Source organism: Chanos chanos, chromosome 9 (genome assembly GCF_902362185.1).
Source record: "Chanos chanos chromosome 9, fChaCha1.1, whole genome shotgun sequence".
NCBI lineage: Eukaryota > Metazoa > Chordata > Actinopteri > Gonorynchiformes > Chanidae > Chanos > Chanos chanos.
This window is the reverse complement of record NC_044503.1, coordinates 30010285-30034149: the sequence shown is the minus strand read 5'-3', so window position 1 is coordinate 30034149 and position 23865 is coordinate 30010285. Positions and strand designations below refer to the sequence as shown.

At 40.2% G+C, this 23865-nt stretch overlaps 2 protein-coding genes, 1 non-coding gene and 2 pseudogenes across 3 annotated transcripts; all 5 read left to right on the top strand.

Annotated features, from left to right (window-relative positions):
* Positions 1 to 1552: 1552 nt before the first annotated feature.
* Positions 1553 to 1671, top strand: LOC115821889 (5S ribosomal RNA). The gene has a single exon (XR_004025584.1). It is a non-coding gene; the product is annotated as a 5S ribosomal RNA (ribosomal RNA).
* A 670-nt stretch (positions 1672 to 2341) lies between these two features.
* Positions 2342 to 2450, top strand: LOC115821896 (uncharacterized; annotated as a pseudogene).
* A 657-nt stretch (positions 2451 to 3107) lies between these two features.
* On the top strand, positions 3108 to 3216 carry LOC115821897 (uncharacterized; annotated as a pseudogene).
* A 5555-nt stretch (positions 3217 to 8771) lies between these two features.
* Positions 8772 to 11780, top strand: LOC115821612 (tripartite motif-containing protein 35-like). The gene is made up of 7 exons (XM_030785419.1): positions 8772 to 9164; positions 9417 to 9512; positions 9666 to 9896; positions 10132 to 10154; positions 10229 to 10347; positions 10937 to 11476; positions 11770 to 11780. The coding sequence occupies exons 1-7, from the start codon at positions 8772 to 8774 to the stop codon at positions 11778 to 11780; spliced, it is 1413 nt and encodes a 470-aa protein (XP_030641279.1).
* Positions 11781 to 15636: 3856 nt separating this feature from the next.
* On the top strand, positions 15637 to 21361 carry LOC115821611 (tripartite motif-containing protein 35-like). The gene is made up of 8 exons (XM_030785417.1): positions 15637 to 16029; positions 16254 to 16349; positions 16503 to 16733; positions 16979 to 17001; positions 17076 to 17194; positions 17784 to 18071; positions 18120 to 18263; positions 21345 to 21361. Exons 1-8 carry the CDS (start codon positions 15637 to 15639, stop codon positions 21359 to 21361), a joined length of 1311 nt encoding a protein of 436 aa, XP_030641277.1.
* The last annotated feature ends 2504 nt before the right edge of the window (positions 21362 to 23865 follow it).

The following is a 23865-nucleotide window of genomic DNA, read 5'->3' as shown; positions in this document are numbered from 1 at the left end:
TCAGAGTAACAGAGCTCAGTCTCAACTTAACCTAGGACTTCACAAAAAGACACTGACAACACAGCGGTATTTATACAAACAGAAATCCAGACTTGACTAACAGAAAGCTGGTGAAAACTATTAATGATTACATTAATGGGGTGATCAGGACAGCAGAACCAGATAAATGAGGAGACTGTTCTGTTTGTTTCATTTGTTCTTAACCTAAAACACTGTTTCATATGTTTATTGAGTTTAGCAGCTTGCAAACCTTTTTCCATGTTGTAAAAGAAGGATGTTGGGGAGAACAGTGCCTCATGAAATGGTTCTGTCTGGACCTAAATATATAGCAATAAAAGTTGTTTCGTGATACCAACAGTTTATTTTTATTTTATTTTATTTTTAGGGAGTCTTTAGTTTCCATCTGCCCCCCCACCCCCCCTGAAAAAAACCCCAAAATAAAAGACATAAAATAAATTAAAAAAACATTACATCCTTTCACTATGCTAAGAATGCATGGCAATAACAGTGAGATTACTTTTGATCAAAAGACAATTATGTGATCGCTGGTTTTCCAATGTTTAAAACTCCTGTCAAATTAGATACCACTGTTTTTGTTCAGTTCTCCTTTTCACAAGAATTTCACGGATGTCAATTTTTTAAAAATGTTATGTGAAATATGTTGCAAATGGTTGAGGTTACGCCTTTGATTAGGGTGAAGAATATCATCTTTGTAATGATTCACCTCACCATAGGAGTGCCACATGATTTTTAATCAGGAATGTCATGATTTATGTAAAATCCAAACGTGTGTTAAGTCTTCTGGGCCCTTTTTTAGAAAGCGGGTTTAGTGAAAACTGTCAGAAATGTGACTCTTGCACTGAGACGTTTACTGGACGCTTTTGTGGCGTTCCAAGTCACAGACCCACAAGACTTGTGAAAGAAGAATTCCACAGAATTGCAGGTATGAGTCTCAGCAATATTTAATTTGTTTAGTATGAAGCTTTGAACCTCGAAGCACTAATCAGTTAATTTGATATATTGTAGGGTTTCCAGGTTTGATTGTCTGCATAGATGGCACTCATATTCCTATCACAGCTCCTTCAGTAAATGAAAAACATTATGTGAGTAGGAAGACTTTCCACAACATTATTGTACAGGCCTAAATAGTAGCCTTTAGCAATCCAAATGAAAGATACTTCACAATACAGCTACTGCAGCTAATTACAGCTGTGCACTGTGAAGATCATATGCGACGCAGCATCAGCAACGTGGAAGCAAAGTGGCCTGGAACTGTGCGAATCTTTCGTGAATGAACACCAAGCGCTAGATTTGCCCATGATGAGTTTAAAGCGGGTCTAGTGCAGCGTGTGATGCGGCGCTGTTTGAAGAAGTTGTTGCAGGTTGCAGGTGCTGTGTGACGTCATAATGTGCTGGCGCAAGTCAGGGTCGGTGTGGGCGGTATTTAGCCGCGCGTCTGTGCCGGTGCGCTCTTAAAGCGAGGCAGGAGTCGGAAGGCAAACGGTGGGGCCTTTGCTCATCTTCAAATAGCGCTTGTGCCGCCGCAGCTTTCGCTTACGGCCATACCACCCTGAGTACGCCCGATCTCGTCTGATCTCGGAAGCTAAGCAGGGTCAGGCCTGGTTAGTACTTGGATGGGAGACCGCCTGGGAATACCAGGTGCTGTAAGCTTTTCTCTCTTTTTTTTTTTCTTGTCTCTCTTTCTCTCTGTCCCTTCTTTGTTTTTCCTCGGCTCTCTGCTGGCAATCCTTTCATGTCGTCCTTTTAAACTCTCTCTCTCTCTCTCTCTCTCTCTCTCTCTCTCTCTCTGTCTCTCCCTCCCTCCCGCTCTCTCTTTCTCTCTGTCTGACGACAACGAAGTATATGTGTAGAATGGAAATAATTTCTTTCTTTGGAAGAAGACCTGTTTTATTGCATTGCCTAATGCTGTATTTCTTTATATTGCCATATGAAGTGTTCTATGATGTTTAGCCCCGTTGAAGGAGTTGGATGGGGCTGTTTGCGCCGAGAGAGCAGAGGAAAGAGCAAAGGAGCGAGATGAATTACATTGTTGTTTTATGGAGACAGTGGTGACAAAAAAAAAAAAAAAAAATGATATGGTAGCCTGTTTAAAGCGGGTGTGGTGCAGCGTGTGAGGCGGCGCTGTTTGAAGAAGTTGTTGCAGGTTGCAGGTTGCAGGTGCTGTGTGACGTCATAATGTGCTGGCGCAAGCCAGGGTCGGTGTGGGCGGTATTTAGCCGCGCGTCTGTGCCGGTGCGCTCTTAAAGCGAGGCAAGAGTCGGAAGGCGAACGGTGGAGCCTTTGTTCATCTTCAAATAGCGCTTGTGCCGCCGCCGCTCTCGCTTACGGACATACCACCCTGAGCACGCCCGATCTCGGAAGCTAAGCAGGGTCGGGCCTGGTTAGCACTTGGATGGGAGACCGCCTGGGAATACCAGGTGCTGTAAGCTTTTCTCTTTTTTTCCTTCTTTCTCTCTTTCTCTCTGTCCCTTCTTTGTTTTTCCTCGGCTCTCTGCTGGCAATCCTGCTGATTTTCATGTCGTCCTTTTTATTCTCTCTCTCTCTCTCTCTCTCTCCCTCCCTCCCTCCCTCCCTCTCTCTCTTTCTGTCTGTCCCTCTGCCTGACGACAACGAAGTATATCTGTAGCATGGAAATAATTTCTTGCTTTGGAAGAACACCTGTTTGATTGCATTGCCTAATGCTGTATTCCTTTATGTTGCCATATGAAGTGTTCTGTGATGTTTAGCCCCGTTGAAGGAGTTGGATGGGGCTGTTTGCGCCGAGAGAGCAGAGGAAAGAGCAAAGGAGCGAGATGAATTACATTGTTGTTTTATGGAGACAGTAATCACAAAAAACCCCCAAAATGATATGGTATCCTGTTTAAAGCGGGTGTGGTGCAGCGTGTGAGGCGGCGCTGTTTGAAGAAGTTGTTGCAGGTTGCAGGTGCTGTGTGACGTCATAATGTGCTGGCGCAAGTCAGGGACGGTGTGGCCGGTATTTAGCCGCGCGCCTGTGCCGGTGCGCTCTTAAAGCGAGGCAAGAGTCGGAAGGCGAACGGTGGAGCCTTTGTTCATCTTCAAATAGCGCTTGTGCCGCCGCCGCTCTCGCTTACGGACATGCCACCCTGAGCACGCCCGATCTCGGAAGCTAAGCAGGGTCGGGCCTGGTTAGCACTTGGATGGGAGACCGCCTGGGAATACCAGGTGCTGTAAGCTTTTCTCTCTTTTTTTTTCTTCTGTCTCTCTTTCTGTCTGTCCCTTCTTTGTTTTTCCTCGGCTCTCTGCTGGCAATCCTGTTGATTTTCATGTCGTCCTTTTTACTCTCTCTCTCTCTCTCTCTCTCTCTCTCTCTGTCCCTCCCCCTCTCTCCTTCTCTCTGTCTCTCTGTCTGACGACAACGAAGTATATCTGTAGCATGGAAGTAATTTCTTGCTTTGGAAGAAGACCTGTTTGATTGCATTGCCTAATGCTGTATTCCTTTATGTTGCCATATGAAGTGTTCTATGATGTTTAGCCCCGTTGGAGGAGTTGGATGGGGCTGTTTGCGCCGAGAGAGCAGAGGAAAGAGCAAAGGAGCGAGATGAATTACACTGTTGTTTTATGGAGACAGTGGTCACAAAAAAAATGTGGTAGCATGTTTTAATACATATTTAGCTATATCCTATTATAATCGATATTTTAATCTACTGTAACTTTAAGTTTAATCTGTATCCTGGCATTATCATAAGATAGTTCGATGGTTACCTGCTCGGTGACAGAGGGTACCCCTACCAGCCCTATTTGTTAACCCCTTACCCTGATCCTGAGTCAGGCCCACAGCAACGTTATGACATGGCTCACTGCAGAACACGGGACAGGGTAGAGATGACCATTGGGATGCTCAAGCCCCGGTTCCAGTGCCTTCGTAGGCTCAGAAAGGGCATGTGACATTATTGTGGCATGTGTGATTCTCCACAACATTGCCACAACTAGAGAATATCAAATGTCCTACTCAACTCCTCAATGATCCTGATAACGATCCTGACCACCCCACTGATGCCCAAGATGGAAGAGCAGTCAGAGACACAACACGCTACCATCAGTTCTGATTGACCCATCACCTCTCCAGTGTCAAATAAAGACAGTATGCCTTACTTTTTATGAAGTCTTCTTTATTTCTTGCAAGTACAAATACAGTAGTTAATATTTTTTATGTTGTTCAAACAAGTAAAATCATCCACCTGCGGGCACCTCACCCACTTTGAACTGATGGTCCAGCAGTTGTATTTCTATTTTTGTCTTCTGCAACTGCAGTGTCATGTGTCCCATTTTTAAATGAGAATTTTCAATTTGTCTCTCTAAGTACACCTTTTACAGCTGTTTCACAGGGAGCCATAGGAACACAAAAAATGACAGTGAATTTCACAGTGTCAGGTCCACTTAGTTTCATTGTAAGTCATGGGCCAACGCTGAACAACATCTTACTGAGGTATGTTGTGCTATTGATGTGGATGGACCCTCGCCCTCATTGCAATTTCCAGCATTGATCTGTTAGAGAAAAAGAAGGTGCAAGTTTTATTCTGGTACAACACTGTCGTCAACTGTTAGATGTTATTTTTAAGGTGTAAAACTCAGCAGGCCTGTCTGTATCTTCCCTCTCTGTGGCAGCAGACAATGTGTCTTCATCCTCCTCCTGTAATGCAAATGAACCATTTTTGTGTTCTACTACTATAACCCTTTCTGAAAAATCTGTGGAGTGCTGAGAGCGCTTACAACTGCATGGAGGTCTGATATGGCAGAGGGCTCCACCAGACAGATTACACCATCAGTAACTGGTAGAAGATGAAGATTAGACAGTTAAATTGTAACTTTACCCAGAAAAGTGCCCCCACCTAATTTGAATTTTTACAACAGTGTGCAGGCCACATCACATTTTTCAAATATATAACCTTGAAATAGATTATGTCTGAGGGACAGCTAAGAATCTGAAAAGTAACAAAGAATTGTACCGCTAGAAGAAAATCAGCGTGCCAAGTTGTGTGTAAACAACACCACAGTTGACTGTAATGAAATTATACCTTACCTGTTTGAACTCTATTTTTATATTTAATCTTCAGTTGCTGCCAAGTACGTTTTGTGCCTGTTGCACCTGCATAAATATTAAACGCGAGGTATATCAATGTTTTCGCTAGGATTTTTTTTTTTTTTTTTTTTTTTTTTTGCCAATCCAGTGTCCGAAAATGTATTTTACCAGACAAATCTGTCACGTTTCTATAAGTCTGTGTAAAACGCTAATATAAATAATAATGTACACGTGGGGGGTATTTCAGAAAGCGGGTTTAGTGAAAACTCAGAGTTTGTTAACCCTGAGATGAAGGAAACTCTGCGTTTTTCGTTCCAGAAAGCGAGGTAACTCAAACTCTGGCTCAGTTACTGTGGTAACTGACTCTGTGAACCTAACCTGCTCGTTGGCAGGTTTTCTTCAACAAACCCTGAGTTTCTCCCGAACTCCTTCCTCCGGTTGAACCTGAAGCAGCTGTCAAACATGGCGTCTCCTGTCGTCGCTAACCCGATCGGTGTTGAAACCAAATTAATTCGCATAGCCTTATGTCGGGAGAGGTTTTTGAGACCCCGATTAGATGTATTATCATTTCCTGATGACTACGTAATCTAGCGTTACCGTTTTTCATCACAATCTATCATTTATCCGAACAACTTCGGCCTACATCTCTAATATTAGACACCGTGGACTTCTTGCTCTCGGATCGGAGCAAAGAATTTGCTCTTCATTTTTTTTTTTGCCGACAGGAGTTTCCTTTATAACACTGGGGACGCCGAGTATATCGGGAAAGCAACTGTTTGTAGAGCCGTAAAAAAGTGTCCCTTGTACTTAAACGGCTACTGCACATTTTTCTATTGTCAGACCTCTAAGGACCATCAAAGAGGAATTACACAGGATTGCAGGTGACTTATGTAGAATCATTCAGTTGAAGTTAATGATGATATTTTAAATTATATCGTGTACATGACATTCTGCTCCGACCTCAGACTGGGATAAGTCGTTAGTTTTTATGTTGCAGCGTTTCCCAGTGTCATGGGCTGCATCGATGGCACACAGATCCCTATCACTGCTCCTTCATTTAATGAAGTTGACTATGTGAATAGGAAGTCTTTCCACAGCATTAATGTGCAGGTACACTGACTATTGTCTTACAATAACAAAGACTATACATCACAATATACTGCAACTAATATTTCTCATTCTCTGCACTGTCAAGATCATATGTGATGCAGTGCACTTTATCACAAATGTTGAAGTCAGAGGCCCAGCTCTGTGCATGATATACTAATGTATCATTAGTGTACCCTGAGTAACAGATTTGCACATGGTAAGTAAAGCTTTGCACAAATATCATTCCTTGTCTCCCTCTTTTAACACCCTTAAAATGTATCCAGTGTATAATTACAGGAGAGTTTGATGGCCACCTGCTTGGTGACAGAGAGTACCCATGCCAGCCCTCTCTGTTGAGACCTTACCCTGACCCTGAGCTGGGCCCCCAACAACGTTTCAGTGTGGCCCACTGCAGGACTAGAGTCCTGGTTGAGATGACAATAGGCATGCTCAAAGCCCGGCTCCAGTGTCTGCGTAAACTCAGGGTAACCCCAGAGACGGCGTGACATTAGAGGAGAGCAGCACCCTGCCGCACAAATGAACGATCCTGAGGAAGACAGTCCCATCCACCCTGCAGATGTCCTGGATGGAGGAGCCGTCCGAGAGAATTTGTCAAAAACATTTCACAGATTAAGATACCACCACCCCCAGCAGTCAAATAAAGAAAAATCAGTCACATTTCATTTGGTCTTCTTTATTTCCTACAAATGCAAATGCAACAATCACTATATTTAGATTGTTCCAACAATTAACAATTCACCTGTGACCATGCACCCAGCTCTAACTGGTGTTCCAGTAATTGAATTTCAAGATAGGCCATTTAATCTGCCACTGCAAGTGCATCATTTCTCAGTCAGTTTTAGCCATTTTCTTCAGGAGATGTATTTTATACAACTCCTTAATTCATAACTGAGAAAACATAAGGATGACATTAAATTCTACAGATCTACATGCAGAATTAACCTGGCATTTATTGAACATCTCACTGTGTCAGTCTGCTGTGGAGGTTGATGGACTCTCCTCCTGGTGATGCCCAGTCATGCTCTGTTAAAAAGGATAAGAATGTGTCATCCCTTCAATGTGCATTTTGAACTCAAAATTCCACACAAGAATGTAAAAACATTTTAATAGGGAGAGAAATATCAGTAGCTACCATACATAATATTAATGTAAACCACAGCAGGCCTTTCTGAATCCCTCTCTGTGGCAGCAGACAACGTGTCTTCATCATCATCCTGTGGTGAAAAAGAGCTTTCTGTTTCAGTATACTTTAAACTACTATCATTAGCAAAATCTCTGGGAGTATTTACAGCCCAAATGTTAATCTGCTAAGCAGGATATTAGGCGAGAGGACATTTGTGTGTCTTAAAACAGCTGTTGGTGGTTAAAGCTACACCAAGTTGAAATAGCCACTGAATGACATTTACTTTATTTAATATGCCAGATATGATTAAAACTAAAATGAGGTACAATCATGAGCCAATAGGCCTAAGAAAAATGTCTTACCTGTTTGAACTATGTTTTTATATTTCATTTTCAGCAGCTGCCAAGTGCGCTTTGTGCCCATGGGATTGCTCCTAAAAGAAAATAGAATTTTATTCAATTACATTCCACCACTTCCACCTGTAATATTAAAAGAAAGTGTGCTTACATGTTAAATTAATAGATTTCTGCATTCAAACTTACGCATTGACTCGGGCAGCAATTCTCTCCCACGCCAATTGTCTGGGTTGACGAAAGAATGACAACGAACTAAAATCAGCTCGAAAATTGAATGAACGGTAACGACCAAGCAAAACAAACAGTAACGACTGAGCAAAACCTCAGCATTAACCGCTAAAATCTGTAACATCTGAAAGTGCTGTTTATATGTTGAATAAGTGGAACACTCGAGACAAAACTTTTCTTTCAGTAAATACTCACGCGTTGACTCGGTCAGCAATCTGCCACACCAGCTCACGTTCTTTTGCGGCTGCTAGATATACTCATGCAGAATTCTGCATACGCATTCATTAATATTTCTAACTCCACTGGAGAGAAGTAGGAGGCTGAGCCATTTTTTCTCCTGTAGCCATGATGAATCATGTTATTTGCGCTTCATTGATGAGGGCTTTTTTTTATCTCTTCACGCACGTGCTTTACTTAGGGATAACTTAACTCAGAGCTCATTGAACTAATTTTTATCACTTGTTCTGAAACCTAAAACTCTGAGTTTAAAAGCTCAGAGTTAGATAACCCACAGCTCAGGTTTAAACTCAGAGTTTGTTAAACCTGCTTTCTAAAACAAGCCCCTGATCCTCTAGGGGGAGAATTAGATAGTGGAAAGCGCAGGAACCAATCAGAATCCTTCATCTGAAACCCCACCCTCTGAGGAGGAGGTAAATCAGGAAGTGTCATTTCGCTTGGAATGCAAGAGGAGGTCCACCTGACAGATCAAACCAAATTTGTTTTAGAGTTTATTTATTGTTAAACAAACGACTATAAAGACTATATAGAGTCTCCAGATCGCAGCGAACTACGGGTAAAAAACAGAGGTTAAAGTTAATTTGCGGTTTGTTTTCTAATCGATAATCAGAATGTGAAATACAAGGAGTCATTCGGAGAGTGGATCTGCTAAAACATGGCTTCATCAGAGGAGGATTTCTCCTGTCCTGTGTGCTTTGACATCTTTAAGGATCCTGTTGTCCTGTCCTGTAGTCACAGTGTGTGTAAGGTTTGTCTGCAGCTGTTCTGGAAAAACAAAGACTCCAAGGAGTGTCCAGTTTGTAGGAGAAGATCCTCAAGGGATGATCCTCCCAAGAATATGGCTCTAAGGAACCTATGTGAGGCTTTTTTAGAAGGAAGAATTCAGGGAATTTCAACAGGGTCCGAGGAGTTCTGCAGTTTGCACAGTGAGAAACTCAGACTCTTCTGTCTGGATGATAAACAGCCTGTGTGTTTGGTGTGTCGGGATTCAAAAAAGCACAAAAACCATGAATTGTGTCCAGTGGATGAAGCTGCACATGAGAGCAGGGTAAGACAAATACTGTGGTAACTAAACACCATGTATGTGTACGTGTGTGTGTGTGTGTGTGTGTGTGTGTGTGTGTGTGTGTGTGTGTGTGCGCGCGTGTGTGCGTGCACGTGCATATGTGTGTGTGTGTGTGCGCGTGTGTGCGTGCACGTGCATATGTGTTTGTGTGTGTGTATGTGTGCGTGCGTGCGTGCTTGTGTGTGTGTTACTTATTAATACTACTACTTATTATTTACTACTTATTTATTTCAGGAAGAACTGAAGACTACACTGAAGCCCTTACAGGAGAAACTGGAGATCTTTAAAAAGGTCAAGCTGACTTGTAATAAAACAGCAGAACACATTAAGGTGAGATCCTGCAGTTTCATACAAAATTCACAAAAAAATTCTACAAAGTAAAATTAACTTAAATAAATCAGCAGAACACATCACAGTAAGAATATTAATAAATGCAAACAGCGTACAGTGACATTAAAAATGTTTTAATGTTTCTCATTTCAGAATCAGGCTAAACACACAGAGACACAGATTAGGGAGGAGTTTGAGAAACTTCACCAGTTTCTACGAGATGAAGAGAGAGTCAGGATAACTGCACTGAAAGAGGAAGAGGAGAAGAAGAGTCAGATGATGAAGGAGAAGATTGAGGAGATGAGTAGAGAGATTTCCTCTCTCTCAGAGAAAATCAGAGCCATAGAAGAGGAGATAAAAGCTGAAGACATTTTGCTCCTAAAAGTAAGAGGCTAAACAGGTTTCACACTTTCTGTTGCTGTCTCTGTTTTTTATTCTCTCTCTCTCTCTCTCTCTCTCTCTCTCTCTCTCTCTCTCTCTCTCTCTCTCTCTCTCTCTTTCTCTCTGTTTATTCCTCTTTGTCTATTTATCTTACAGGTCTGTCTATCTGTCTGTTATTCTCTGTAATAAATCTTAAACTAGATACCTGGTGAATAACTCATTTCATCTTCTTTCACAGAACTTCGAGGCCACAAACAAAAGGTAAGTAACCTGTCTCTTAACTTTTTCTGTGATACAAAATCCACAGCAGCACTGACTCCTGAATGTTATTCCAGAGCCCAGTGCACACTGCAGGATCCACAGATGCTTTCAGGAGCACTGATCAATGTGGCAAAGCACCTGGGCAACCTGAAGTTCAGAGTGTGGGAGAAGATGCAGGGCACTGTTCAATACAGTGAGTTTATATAAGAGATAATTAGATGAAAAAAGAAACCCCCCCCCCCCCCCCAAGATTCAATAAGTCAGTAATGCACTTTGCTCATGTATTTATGATCACTTTCGTACAGTTTTCATCAGGTACTGGTCTGAATGTCAGATAAAAGACCTGTAAGAAAGACCGGAGTGACATCAAATGAAATTGTGAGATTATGAGAGAAAAGAGAGAGAGAGAGAGAGAGAGAATGCATTAGTCTTTAACACATTTATCTGAATATTCTCAGTAATGACATGACTGTAGTTCAAACGTATTTACACAGTTGTCTTTATTATTATACAAACCACTGTTTTATGATTAATGTTTTGTTTTTAGGATTGGTTTCATTCTGTCTTTTTCCTGTTCTCTTCAGATCTGTATCTCAACAACAATCCATGTAGATACATTAATAACAGTGTAAACATGTAAACATACTAGGTTAATTTTTCTTTCTTCACTAGTGTGAGTCTCTGTAATCAGTGAAGATAAATAAATAACAGTATAAACATGTAAACATACTGACCGTGCTGTGTGTTTAATCTCTCTCTTTGCCTCTGTTGTCTCTCTTCAGCTCCTGTGATTCTGGACCCCAACACTGCAGCACCATATCTCATCCTGTCTGAGGATCTGACCAGTGTGAGATACAGAAAAGAATATCAGCAGATTCCTGATAATCCAGAGAGATTTGATAGATATCCATGTGTCCTGGGCTCTGAGGGCTTTAATTCAGGGACACACTGCTGGGATGTTGATGTTGGGGAGAATACATACTGGGACATGGGTGTGACCACAGAGTCAAACCAGAGAAAGGGAGAAACATTCTTTAAGACTGGTATCTGGCGTGTTCGGTTATACCATGGTAAATACTGGTCAAAGGCCTCAGGAGGGTCATATGTTCAACTGACAGTGAATAATAAACTCCAGAGGATCAGAGTGGAACTGGACTGGGACAGAGGAGAACTCTCATTCTCTGATCCTCTAAATAACACACACCTACACACCCTCACACACACTTTTACTGAGAGAATGTTTCCATTCTTCCATAATCACTGTAAACTCTCTCCTCTGTGGGTCTTACCAGTGACGTTTTGTGTAACAGTGAAACAGCACAGTTAGATCTGATACTGTCTCTGTTTAAAGTGAAATCTTTCTACTATTATTTTCTCTGTCATTAATGAGATTTCTGATCAGAAAGCTGATTTTCTAAAATCTCTTATACCATAAAAGGACAGTGTCAGTTGAGGGTAAATTTGAATAAATTATATGGAGTACAATATGTAGGTTAAATTCAAGTGATAGGATAAGAATTCACAAGTCTTGTTGTGAAATGTTGGATTGGGAGGATGTTGTTTTCGTTTCATTTATGTGAATTATTTAAAACAATTTCCCCTTGATATTTGTCAGAGAAAATGTGAGAGTCTGGATGGATGTGCAAAACCAGGATATTTTCAGACTCAGTATTTTAGCTGAGCTCAGTCTCAACTTAACCTAACACTTAACAAAAAGACATGGACAATGTAGGGGTATTTATACAAACAGAAAACCAGGCTTGATTAACAGAAAGCAGGTGAAAACTATTAATGATTAAATGAATGAGGTGATCAGAACAGCAGGACCAGATAAATGAAGAGACTTTTCTGTTTGTTTAATTTGTTCTTAACCTGAAACACTGTTTCATATGTTTACAGAATTTAGCAGCTTGCAAACATTTTTCCATGTTGTAAAAGAATGATGTTGGGGAATCATGGCCTCATGAAACGGTTCTGTCTGGACCTAAGTATATAGGCAAAAATTGTTTTTTTTGTGATACCAAGAGTTTATTTTATTGTATTTTTATTTTGTGTAAGTCTTTAGTTTCCATCTGTCTGCCCCCTCCCAAAAAACCCCAAAATAAAATAAATAAATAAATAAATAAATACATGAATAAATGCATAAATAAAAATACAGAAAAGGCATAAATGATCAGTGTTAATCCTGAGGAATTGGATTTTAGTTCAGTTTAAATTGGCATACAGTAAACTATGAATATGCACCAATATTTGTAGTAGTTAATGAATTCTGTTTTGATGAGTAATTATAGCTTCTGGATGTGTGAGGTGTCAAAGAATGAGTCAGTGCTGTAATTGAAGGTGGTGAGTCACAGATCAAGGGTTTAATTTGACTCATATTCAGTGCACACTGAGAGCTACAAGGGACAGTTGGTTTTGTTCATTATTTTACTGGGAAGGAGAGTGTTGCATACATTTTGTTGTTGTTGTTGTTGTTGTTGTTGTTGTTGTTGTTGTTTTGATTAAGTTGGTGTCTTTGTTAAGGTCAGTGATTAGAGCACTGGCCTGGTAAACCAGTGGTTCCCAGTTGAGTCCTGGGGGGTATTTCATGGCTACTGCACATTTTCCTAGTGTCAGACCTCTAAGGACCATCAAAGAGGAATTACAAAGGATTGCAGGTGACTGAGGTATTATCACTCAGTTAAAGGTAATGATATTTTAAATTATATCGTCTTCATGACATTCTGCTGCGACCTCAGACTGGGATAAGTCGTTAGTTTTTATGTTGCAGCGTTTCCCAGTGTCATGGGCTGCATCGATGGCACACAGATCCCTATCACTGCTCCTTCAGTTAATGAAGTTGACTATGTGAATAGGAAGTCTTTCCACAGCATTAATGTGCAGGTACACTGACTATTGTCTTACAATAACAAAGACTATACATCACAATATACTGCAACTAATATTTCTCATTCTCTGCACTGTCAAGATCATATGTGATGCAGTGCACTTTATCACAAATGTTGAAGCCAATGGCCCAGCTCTGTGCTTGATATACGAATGTATCATTAGTGTACCCTGAGTAACAGATTTGCACATGGTAAGTAAAGCTTTGCACAAATATCATTCCTTGTCTCCCTCTTTTAACACCCTTAAAATGTATCCAGTGTATAATTACAGGAGAGTTTGATGGCCACCTGCTTGGTGACAGAGAGTACCCATGCCAGCCCTCTCTGTTGAGACCTTACCCTGACCCTGAGCTGGGCCCCCAACAACGTTTCAGTGTGGCCCACTGCAGGACTAGAGTCCTGGTTGAGATGACAATAGGCATGCTCAAAGCCCGGCTCCAGTGTCTGCGTAAACTCAGGGTAACCCCAGAGACGGCGTGACATTAGAGGAGAGCAGCACCCTGCCGCACAAATGAACGATCCTGAGGAAGACAGTCCCATCCACCCTGCAGATGTCCTGGATGGAGGAGCCGTCCGAGAGAATTTGTCAAAAACATTTCACAGATTAAGATACCACCACCCCCAGCAGTCAAATAAAGAAAAATCAGTCACATTTCATTTGGTCTTCTTTATTTCCTACAAATGCAAATGCAACAATCACTATATTTAGATTGTTCCAACAATTAACAATTCACCTGTGACCATGCACCCAGCTCTAACTGGTGTTCCAGTAATTGAATTTCAAGATAGGCCATTTAATCTGCCACTGCAAGTGCATCATTTCTCAGTCAGTTTTAGCCATTTTCTTCAGGAGATGTATTTTATACAACTCCTTAATTCATAACTGAGAAAACATAAGGATGACATTAAATTCTACAGATCTACATGCAGAATTAACCTGGCATTTATTGAACATCTCACTGTGTCAGTCTGCTGTGGAGGTTGATGGACTCTCCTCCTGGTGATGCCCAGTCATGCTCTGTTAAAAAGGATAAGAATGTGTCATCCCTTCAATGTGCATTTTGAACTCAAAATTCCACACAAGAATGTAAAAACATTTTAATAGGGAGAGAAATATCAGTAGCTACCATACATAATATTAATGTAAACCACAGCAGGCCTTTCTGAATCCCTCTCTGTGGCAGCAGACAACGTGTCTTCATCATCATCCTGTGGTGAAAAAGAGCTTTCTGTTTCAGTATACTTTAAACTACTATCATTAGCAAAATCTCTGGGAGTATTTACAGCCCAAATGTTAATCTGCTAAGCAGGATATTAGGCGAGAGGACATTTGTGTGTCTTAAAACAGCTGTTGGTGGTTAAAGCTACACCAAGTTGAAATAGCCACTGAATGACATTTACTTTATTTAATATGCCAGATATGATTAAAACTAAAATGAGGTACAATCATGAGCCAATAGGCCTAAGAAAAATGTCTTACCTGTTTGAACTATGTTTTTATATTTCATTTTCAGCAGCTGCCAAGTGCGCTTTGTGCCCATGGGATTGCTCCTAAAAGAAAATAGAATTTTATTCAATTACATTCCACCACTTCCACCTGTAATATTAAAAGAAAGTGTGCTTACATGTTAAATTAATAGATTTCTGCATTCAAACTTACGCATTGACTCGGGCAGCAATTCTCTCCCACGCCAATTGTCTGGGTTGACGAAAGAATGACAACGAACTAAAATCAGCTCGAAAATTGAATGAACGGTAACGACCAAGCAAAACAAACAGTAACGACTGAGCAAAACCTCAGCATTAACCGCTAAAATCTGTAACATCTGAAAGTGCTGTTTATATGTTGAATAAGTGGAACACTCGAGACAAAACTTTTCTTTCAGTAAATACTCACGCGTTGACTCGGTCAGCAATCTGCCACACCAGCTCACGTTCTTTTGCGGCTGCTAGATATACTCATGCAGAATTCTGCATACGCATTCATTAATATTTCTAACTCCACTGGAGAGAAGTAGGAGGCTGAGCCATTTTTTCTCCTGTAGCCATGATGAATCATGTTATTTGCGCTTCATTGATGAGGGCTTTTTTTTATCTCTTCACGCACGTGCTTTACTTAGGGATAACTTAACTCAGAGCTCATTGAACTAATTTTTATCACTTGTTCTGAAACCTAAAACTCTGAGTTTAAAAGCTCAGAGTTAGATAACCCACAGCTCAGGTTTAAACTCAGAGTTTGTTAAACCTGCTTTCTAAAACAAGCCCCTGATCCTCTAGGGGGAGAATTAGATAGTGGAAAGCGCAGGAACCAATCAGAATCCTTCATCTGAAACCCCACCCTCTGAGGAGGAGGTAAATCAGGAAGTGTCATTTCGCTTGGAATGCAAGAGGAGGTCCACCTGACAGATCAAACCAAATTTGTTTTAGAGTTTATTTATTGTTAAACAAACGACTATAAAGACTATATAGAGTCTCCAGATCGCAGCGAACTACGGGTAAAAAACAGAGGTTAAAGTTAATTTTCGGTTTGTTTTCTAATCGATAATCAGAATGTGAAATACAAGGAGTCATTCGGAGAGTGGATCTGCTAAAACATGGCTTCATCAGAGGAGGATTTCTCCTGTCCTGTGTGCTTTGACATCTTTAAGGATCCTGTTGTCCTGTCCTGTAGTCACAGTGTGTGTAAGGTTTGTCTGCAGCTGTTCTGGAAAAACAAAGACTCCAAGGAGTGTCCAGTTTGTAGGAGAAGATCCTCAAGGGATGATCCTCCCAAGAATATGGCTCTAAGGAACCTATGTGAGGCTTTTTTAGAAGGAAGAATTCAGGGAATTTCAACAGGGTCCGAGGAGTTCTGCAGTTTGCACAGTGAGAAACTCAGACTCTTCTGTCTGGATGATAAACAGCCTGTGTGTTTGGTGTGTCGGGATTCAAAAAAGCACAAAAACCATGAATTGTGTCCAGTGGATGAAGCTGCACATGAGAGCAGGGTAAGACAAATACTGTGGTAACTAAACACCATGTATGTGTACGTGTGTGTGTGTGTGTGTGTGTGCGCGTGTGTGCGTGCACGTGCATATGTGTGTGTGTGTGTGCGCGTGTGTGCGTGCACGTGCATATGTGTTTGTGTGTGTGTATGTGTGCGTGCGTGCGTGCTTGTGTGTGTGTTACTTATTAATACTACTACTTATTATTTACTACTTATTTATTTCAGGAAGAACTGAAGACTACACTGAAGCCCTTACAGGAGAAACTGGAGATCTTTAAAAAGGTCAAGCTGACTTGTAATAAAACAGCAGAACACATTAAGGTGAGATCCTGCAGTTTCATACAAAATTCACAAAAAAATTCTACAAAGTAAAATTAACTTAAATAAATCAGCAGAACACATCACAGTAAGAATATTAATAAATGCAAACAGCGTACAGTGACATTAAAAATGTTTTAATGTTTCTCATTTCAGAATCAGGCTAAACACACAGAGACACAGATTAGGGAGGAGTTTGAGAAACTTCACCAGTTTCTACGAGATGAAGAGAGAGTCAGGATAACTGCACTGAAAGAGGAAGAGGAGAAGAAGAGTCAGATGATGAAGGAGAAGATTGAGGAGATGAGTAGAGAGATTTCCTCTCTCTCAGAGAAAATCAGAGCCATAGAAGAGGAGATAAAAGCTGAAGACATTTTGCTCCTAAAAGTAAGAGGCTAAACAGGTTTCACACTTTCTGTTGCTGTCTCTGTTTTTTATTCTCTCTCTCTCTCTCTCTCTCTCTCTCTCTCTCTCTCTCTCTCTCTCTCTCTCTCTCTCTCTCTCTCTCTCTTTCTCTCTGTTTATTCCTCTTTGTCTATTTATCTTACAGGTCTGTCTATCTGTCTGTTATTCTCTGTAATAAATCTTAAACTAGATACCTGGTGAATAACTCATTTCATCTTCTTTCACAGAACTTCGAGGCCACAAACAAAAGGTAAGTAACCTGTCTCTTAACTTTTTCTGTGATACAAAATCCACAGCAGCACTGACTCCTGAATGTTATTCCAGAGCCCAGTGCACACTGCAGGATCCACAGATGCTTTCAGGAGCACTGATCAATGTGGCAAAGCACCTGGGCAACCTGAAGTTCAGAGTGTGGGAGAAGATGCAGGGCACTGTTCAATACAGTGAGTTTATATAAGAGATAATTAGATGAAAAAAGAAACCCCCCCCCCCCCCCCAAGATTCAATAAGTCAGTAATGCACTTTGCTCATGTATTTATGATCACTTTCGTACAGTTTTCATCAGGTACTGGTCTGAATGTCAGATAAAAGACCTGTAAGAAAGACCGGAGTGACATCAAATGAAATTGTGAGATTATGAGAGAAAAGAGAGAGAGAGAGAGAGAGAGAATGCATTAGTCTTTAACACATTTATCTGAATATTCTCAGTAATGACATGACTGTAGTTCAAACGTATTTACACAGTTGTCTTTATTATTATACAAACCACTGTTTTATGATTAATGTTTTGTTTTTAGGATTGGTTTCATTCTGTCTTTTTCCTGTTCTCTTCAGATCTGTATCTCAACAACAATCCATGTAGATACATTAATAACAGTGTAAACATGTAAACATACTAGGTTAATTTTTCTTTCTTCACTAGTGTGAGTCTCTGTAATCAGTGAAGATAAATAAATAACAGTATAAACATGTAAACATACTGACCGTGCTGTGTGTTTAATCTCTCTCTTTGCCTCTGTTGTCTCTCTTCAGCTCCTGTGATTCTGGACCCCAACACTGCAGCACCATATCTCATCCTGTCTGAGGATCTGACCAGTGTGAGATACAGAAAAGAATATCAGCAGATTCCTGATAATCCAGAGAGATTTGATAGATATCCATGTGTCCTGGGCTCTGAGGGCTTTAATTCAGGGACACACTGCTGGGATGTTGATGTTGGGGAGAATACATACTGGGACATGGGTGTGACCACAGAGTCAAACCAGAGAAAGGGAGAAACATTCTTTAAGACTGGTATCTGGCGTGTTCGGTTATACCATGGTAAATACTGGTCAAAGGCCTCAGGAGGGTCATATGTTCAACTGACAGTGAATAATAAACTCCAGAGGATCAGAGTGGAACTGGACTGGGACAGAGGAGAACTCTCATTCTCTGATCCTCTAAATAACACACACCTACACACCCTCACACACACTTTTACTGAGAGAATGTTTCCATTCTTCCATAATCACTGTAAACTCTCTCCTCTGTGGGTCTTACCAGTGACGTTTTGTGTAACAGTGAAACAGCACAGTTAGATCTGATACTGTCTCTGTTTAAAGTGAAATCTTTCTACTATTATTTTCTCTGTCATTAATGAGATTTCTGATCAGAAAGCTGATTTTCTAAAATCTCTTATACCATAAAAGGACAGTGTCAGTTGAGGGTAAATTTGAATAAATTATATGGAGTACAATATGTAGGTTAAATTCAAGTGATAGGATAAGAATTCACAAGTCTTGTTGTGAAATGTTGGATTGGGAGGATGTTGTTTTCGTTTCATTTATGTGAATTATTTAAAACAATTTCCCCTTGATATTTGTCAGAGAAAATGTGAGAGTCTGGATGGATGTGCAAAACCAGGATATTTTCAGACTCAGTATTTTAGCTGAGCTCAGTCTCAACTTAACCTAACACTTAACAAAAAGACATGGACAATGTAGGGGTATTTATACAAACAGAAAACCAGGCTTGATTAACAGAAAGCAGGTGAAAACTATTAATGATTAAATGAATGAGGTGATCAGAACAGCAGGACCAGATAAATGAAGAGACTTTTCTGTTTGTTTAATTTGTTCTTAACCTGAAACACTGTTTCATATGTTTACAGAATTTAGCAGCTTGCAAACATTTTTCCATGTTGTAAAAGAATGATGTTGGGGAATCATGGCCTCATGAAACGGTTCTGTCTGGACCTAAGTATATAGGCAAAAATTGTTTTTTTGTGATACCAAGAGTTTATTTTATTGTATTTTTATTTTGTGTAAGTCTTTAGTTTCCATCTGTCTGCCCCCTCCCAAAAAACCCCAAAATAAAATAAATAAATAAATAAATAAATACATGAATAAATGCATAAATAAAAATACAGAAAAGGCATAAATGATCAGTGTTAATCCTGAGGAATTGGATTTTAGTTCAGTTTAAATTGGCATACAGTAAACTATGAATATGCACCAATATTTGTAGTAGTTAATGAATTCTGTTTTGATGAGTAATTATAGCTTCTGGATGTGTGAGGTGTCAAAGAATGAGTCAGTGCTGTAATTGAAGGTGGTGAGTCACAGATCAAGGGTTTAATTTGACTCATATTCAGTGCACACTGAGAGCTACAAGGGACAGTTGGTTTTGTTCATTATTTTACTGGGAAGGAGAGTGTTGCATACATTTTGTTGTTGTTGTTGTTGTTGTTGTTGTTGTTGTTGTTGTTTTGATTAAGTTGGTGTCTTTGTTAAGGTCAGTGATTAGAGCACTGGCCTGGTAAACCAGTGGTTCCCAGTTGAGTCCTGGGGGGTATTTCATGGCTACTGCACATTTTCCTAGTGTCAGACCTCTAAGGACCATCAAAGAGGAATTACAAAGGATTGCAGGTGACTGAGGTATTATCACTCAGTTAAAGGTAATGATATTTTAAATTATATCGTCTTCATGACATTCTGCTGCGACCTCAGACTGGGATAAGTCGTTAGTTTTTATGTTGCAGCGTTTCCCAGTGTCATGGGCTGCATCGATGGCACACAGATCCCTATCACTGCTCCTTCAGTTAATGAAGTTGACTATGTGAATAGGAAGTCTTTCCACAGCATTAATGTGCAGGTACACTGACTATTGTCTTACAATAACAAAGACTATACATCACAATATACTGCAACTAATATTTCTCATTCTCTGCACTGTCAAGATCATATGTGATGCAGTGCACTTTATCACAAATGTTGAAGCCAATGGCCCAGCTCTGTGCTTGATATACGAATGTATCATTAGTGTACCCTGAGCAACAGATTTGCACATGGTAAGTAAAGCTTTGCACAAATACCATTCCTTGTCTCCCTCTTTTAACACCCTTAAAATATATCCACTATATAATTACAGGAGAGTTTGATGGCCACCTGCTTGGTGACAGAGAGTACCCATGCCAGCCCTCTCTGTTGAGCCCTTACCCTGACCCTGAGCTGGGCCCCCAACAACGTTTCAGTGTGGCCCACTGCAGGACTAGAGCCTGGGTTGAGATGACAGTAGGCATGCTCAAAGCCTGGCTCCAGTGTCTGCGTAAACTCAGGGTAACCCCAGACACGGCGTGTGCATCTAAGTGAGATCTTATATTACATTGGAGTCCTCCAATGCAGTTGTGTTGCCCCCTTTTCTTTTTTTTTGGAAAACGTGCTCATACTCGCCATAAACACGTATCAGAATTTGTAACTGCAGCGGGGTAAAGTAAAACGACTTTTGTTTTCGCCGGTTGCCATGGTGAATCGTAGTATCGGAGCCAGGCGTAGTATGATGATGGCTTTTTATAACTGTCATGCATGCGCTTAACTCGGAGTTAACATACTCAGAGTTGATCGAACCAACTCAGATCAGCTTTTCTGGAACCGAAAACTCAAGAGTTTCCCATCTCAGGGTTCATCAACTCAGAGTTCAGGATTAAACTCAGAGTTTGTTAAACCCGCTTTCTGAAATACCCCCCTGCTTTAGTCCTTGATATTCCACAATACTTGAGAGGCAAACATTGGTCCTCCTGAACCCAAAGTGTGTGACTGTCTGTCTACAAGATCTCAGAGAGGTCAAATGCACTAATTGACCATAAAACACTAACAAGTGGACAAACTGTTCCAGATTCAGGTCCCTCCGTGTGTGTAAAATGACTGATTAGGTTAAAGAGAGAAAGAACCTGTAGCTACTGAAACCTTAGAGAAGATTCTGATGAGAGGGAAAAGATCAGAACTTTCTAGATAGATTGGTGTCTTCAGCTAGTAGTGAAGCAGCACATTGTTCTCCTACTGGGTTTCTTCTCCACATTCTTTGAGTGCAGTTCATATGTGTGATCTGTGAATGGATAAAGTGGGTCAGATTTACCAGTAGTGACATTGACTCCCCTCACAGAGAATAAGAAACTCCAGAGCAGAACAGAGCAACTGGACTGGGACAGAAGAGAAGTCTAATCCTCTGACCTTCTTAAAACAACAAGACACACACACACACACACACACACACACACATTACTTCCACTCTTCTGTGATGAAACTCTAACTCTGGGGATTGTGATGTTCTGTGTAGACTGTTCTCTGTTGTAAAGAGTCTGTACATTGCCAGGGACTGTAAAACATTATGTCCTTTCACTCTGATTAGAACAAAGTTTAGTTCTGTGTCATTTGTGAAAAATAACAAGCATGTTTAAATCAACCACATCTGGGAATATCCAGTTAAAATACAATATCTAATATGGACATGAATCAGCAAACCCCAAAAGTATTACATCAAATTAATCACAATTACAGTCAAAGGACACATGGCAATAACTGTGAGATTACTTTTGATCAAAAGACAATTATGTGATCACTGGTGTTCCAATCTTTAAAACTCCTGTCAAATGTGCTTCAACAATCATTATCCATTCATTACATGCCACTGTTTTTGTTTGTTTCTCCTTTTCAAAAGAATTTCACGGATGTCAATTTTTTAACAATGTTATGTGAAATATGCTGCAAATGTTTGAGGTTATACCTTTGGTTAGGGTGAAGAAATCACCCTTGTAATGATTATCATAGGAGTGCTACATGATTTTTAATGAGGAATGCCATGATTTATTTAAAATCCAAACATGTTTTAAGTCTTCTGATGAAGTTGGGTTGTGTTGAAAATGTCACATCCCAGTCTGACCACCAGGGGGAGCCAATGAACCACTAGTCGGTTTCGTTCAAATTGACGTTATTATCTGTTTAATTTCTGCACCTGTTTCTCATGGTCTTTTGTGTCCTTAGTTTGTCTTAGTTTTCTCTTTTTTCAGTTTTCTTTGCTGTGTCTTGGTGTTCGCGCTTAATTGCTGTCTTTTTTTTTTTTAAAAACCCAGTTTTGCTGTTGCTATCAAAACTTTGTCACCTCAAACCTGGAAGCCTGTTGTCTTGCTGTTCTCAGGGAGCATTTCTTTTTGTAGTCGTTGCTCAGTCTCCCAGGTAAAGAATTTAATGTTTAAAAAATGTTCTGCCTGCTATCTCGTCTCTGAACTTGGCTTCACTAAGTCGTAGCATAACATGGAGTCCTCATATCTGCGTTCCCCTTTCTCTGTAATTCCACTGTCATAATAATGTCCAGCTACCAGAGTTTCATTATCACACTTCGGCCATAAGGCCACCTGTAAATATTATTCTTATGTTCGCCTCTGTCTTGACTGGTTCCAAGTTTTACAAGAAATCTAAGTGAGATGCAATCTTATATTACACTGTTGCACCCATAGTTTAAATAGTTGGAATTTAATAATGGTCCCTAACACATCACGAGATTACTAAGCGGGAAAAGAATAGACAACTGATTGTGAACTCGCTGGTTCTGGCGATTTGGAGCGAACCAATCAGCAATCTGGTTCCAGTTAAAAAAGGGAAACATTTTGTGTAGGGAAAATGAGCTTGAACAGGTGCAACATTGTAATCCCAGTATCTCTCTTGACAGTTTTTTTTAGCAGTATTTGCTTGTTTGTTTGTTTGTTTGTATGATAAAAGGGATCTACCATGAGGCCGTGGAGTTTGTCGTGAAACCCAGTGAAATATATTTTCTCCGTTACTGACAACTGGTGTTACCATGCACTTTACTTTGTGCAAAAGTGAAATGAATTGTAATATGCTTTAATCTTGTTTTCCCATTATCCGATATTTTTAAATCACCAGTGTTTAAAAAAATGAAGTGCATTTAGCCTGTTGGGTTCTATCAATCAAACAATCACCGACTTACCACAACCAAACAATTCAAATGAAGCAGCAAAAACACCTTGTTGAGAACTTTTGTCTTCTACTTGTCAGTTTTAGAGAAAACAGCTCCGATTTGGTCCCTCAGCTCTTTTTTTTTTTTTTCTTTTTCCTCTTTTTTTTTTTTTTTAATGTTACAAACTGTGTATTTCTGTTACAAGGTCCTATGCGCACCTACATCATTCATGTTTGAATAACTGTGTATTGACATGCCACTCGACTGCTGTAAACAATGATGTAATTTGCTTTGTTTGTTTTATGACGCATACGTATTTTTTTTTTTTTTTCAGCCTAGCGTTTTTAGTTTGTTTTCTGTCTGTCTTGGAAGTCAATTTAAATAAAAATATCAGGTAAATGAATTAATGTAGTGTAATGTAATGTTCCTAAACTTCAACACCACCTGACCAAGCACTTCTGTCAATCACAGACTCTCAGTTCTCCAAATACTGTGTCAATGTTCAACACATTTGATGACATGTGTTGTCAGTATAGACTTCATAACAAAGACAAAGCAGCCATCAATCAAAAACATGTTTTACCTGGCAAACACGTTCTGGCAGGTCAAAACTGGGGGGGGGGGGGGGCAGTAACTTTCCCTGACAAAGGACGCTGTGGCAAATCTTCAGTGGAAAAAAAACCAAACAGCTGCAGCTCAGACTCTCAGATGTCTTTCCTTACTGAATTCATCCTTAAGTCGTGAGAGAACCAATCAGAACCAACCTGTACCTACAGTCAACCCTCTGACACACCCTAGCCTGAAAGAAAGAGCTGAAACTTAGACCTTATGTCTCTGTTGTCATTTTCCACCTCTGTCGTCAACTTGCTCCTATATAGGTCAA

What these genes read in the sequence shown, in the direction of transcription:
- LOC115821611 (XM_030785417.1), top strand. Translation starts at nt 15,637, where the DNA reads ATGGCTTCATCAGAGGAGGATTTCTCCTGTCCTGTGTGCTTTGACATC. An exon ending in AAGCTGCACATGAGAGCAGG is followed by an intron (nt 16,030 to 16,253) that starts GTAAGACAAATA and finishes TATTTATTTCAG; the next exon opens with GAAGAACTGAAGACTACACT. An exon ending in GCAGGGCACTGTTCAATACA is followed by an intron (nt 17,195 to 17,783) that starts GTGAGTTTATAT and finishes GTCTCTCTTCAG; the next exon opens with CTCCTGTGATTCTGGACCCC.
- LOC115821612 (XM_030785419.1), top strand. Translation starts at nt 8,772, where the DNA reads ATGGCTTCATCAGAGGAGGATTTCTCCTGTCCTGTGTGCTTTGACATC. An exon ending in AAACAGCAGAACACATTAAG is followed by an intron (nt 9,513 to 9,665) that starts GTGAGATCCTGC and finishes TTCTCATTTCAG; the next exon opens with AATCAGGCTAAACACACAGA. An exon ending in TTCGAGGCCACAAACAAAAG is followed by an intron (nt 10,155 to 10,228) that starts GTAAGTAACCTG and finishes ATGTTATTCCAG; the next exon opens with AGCCCAGTGCACACTGCAGG.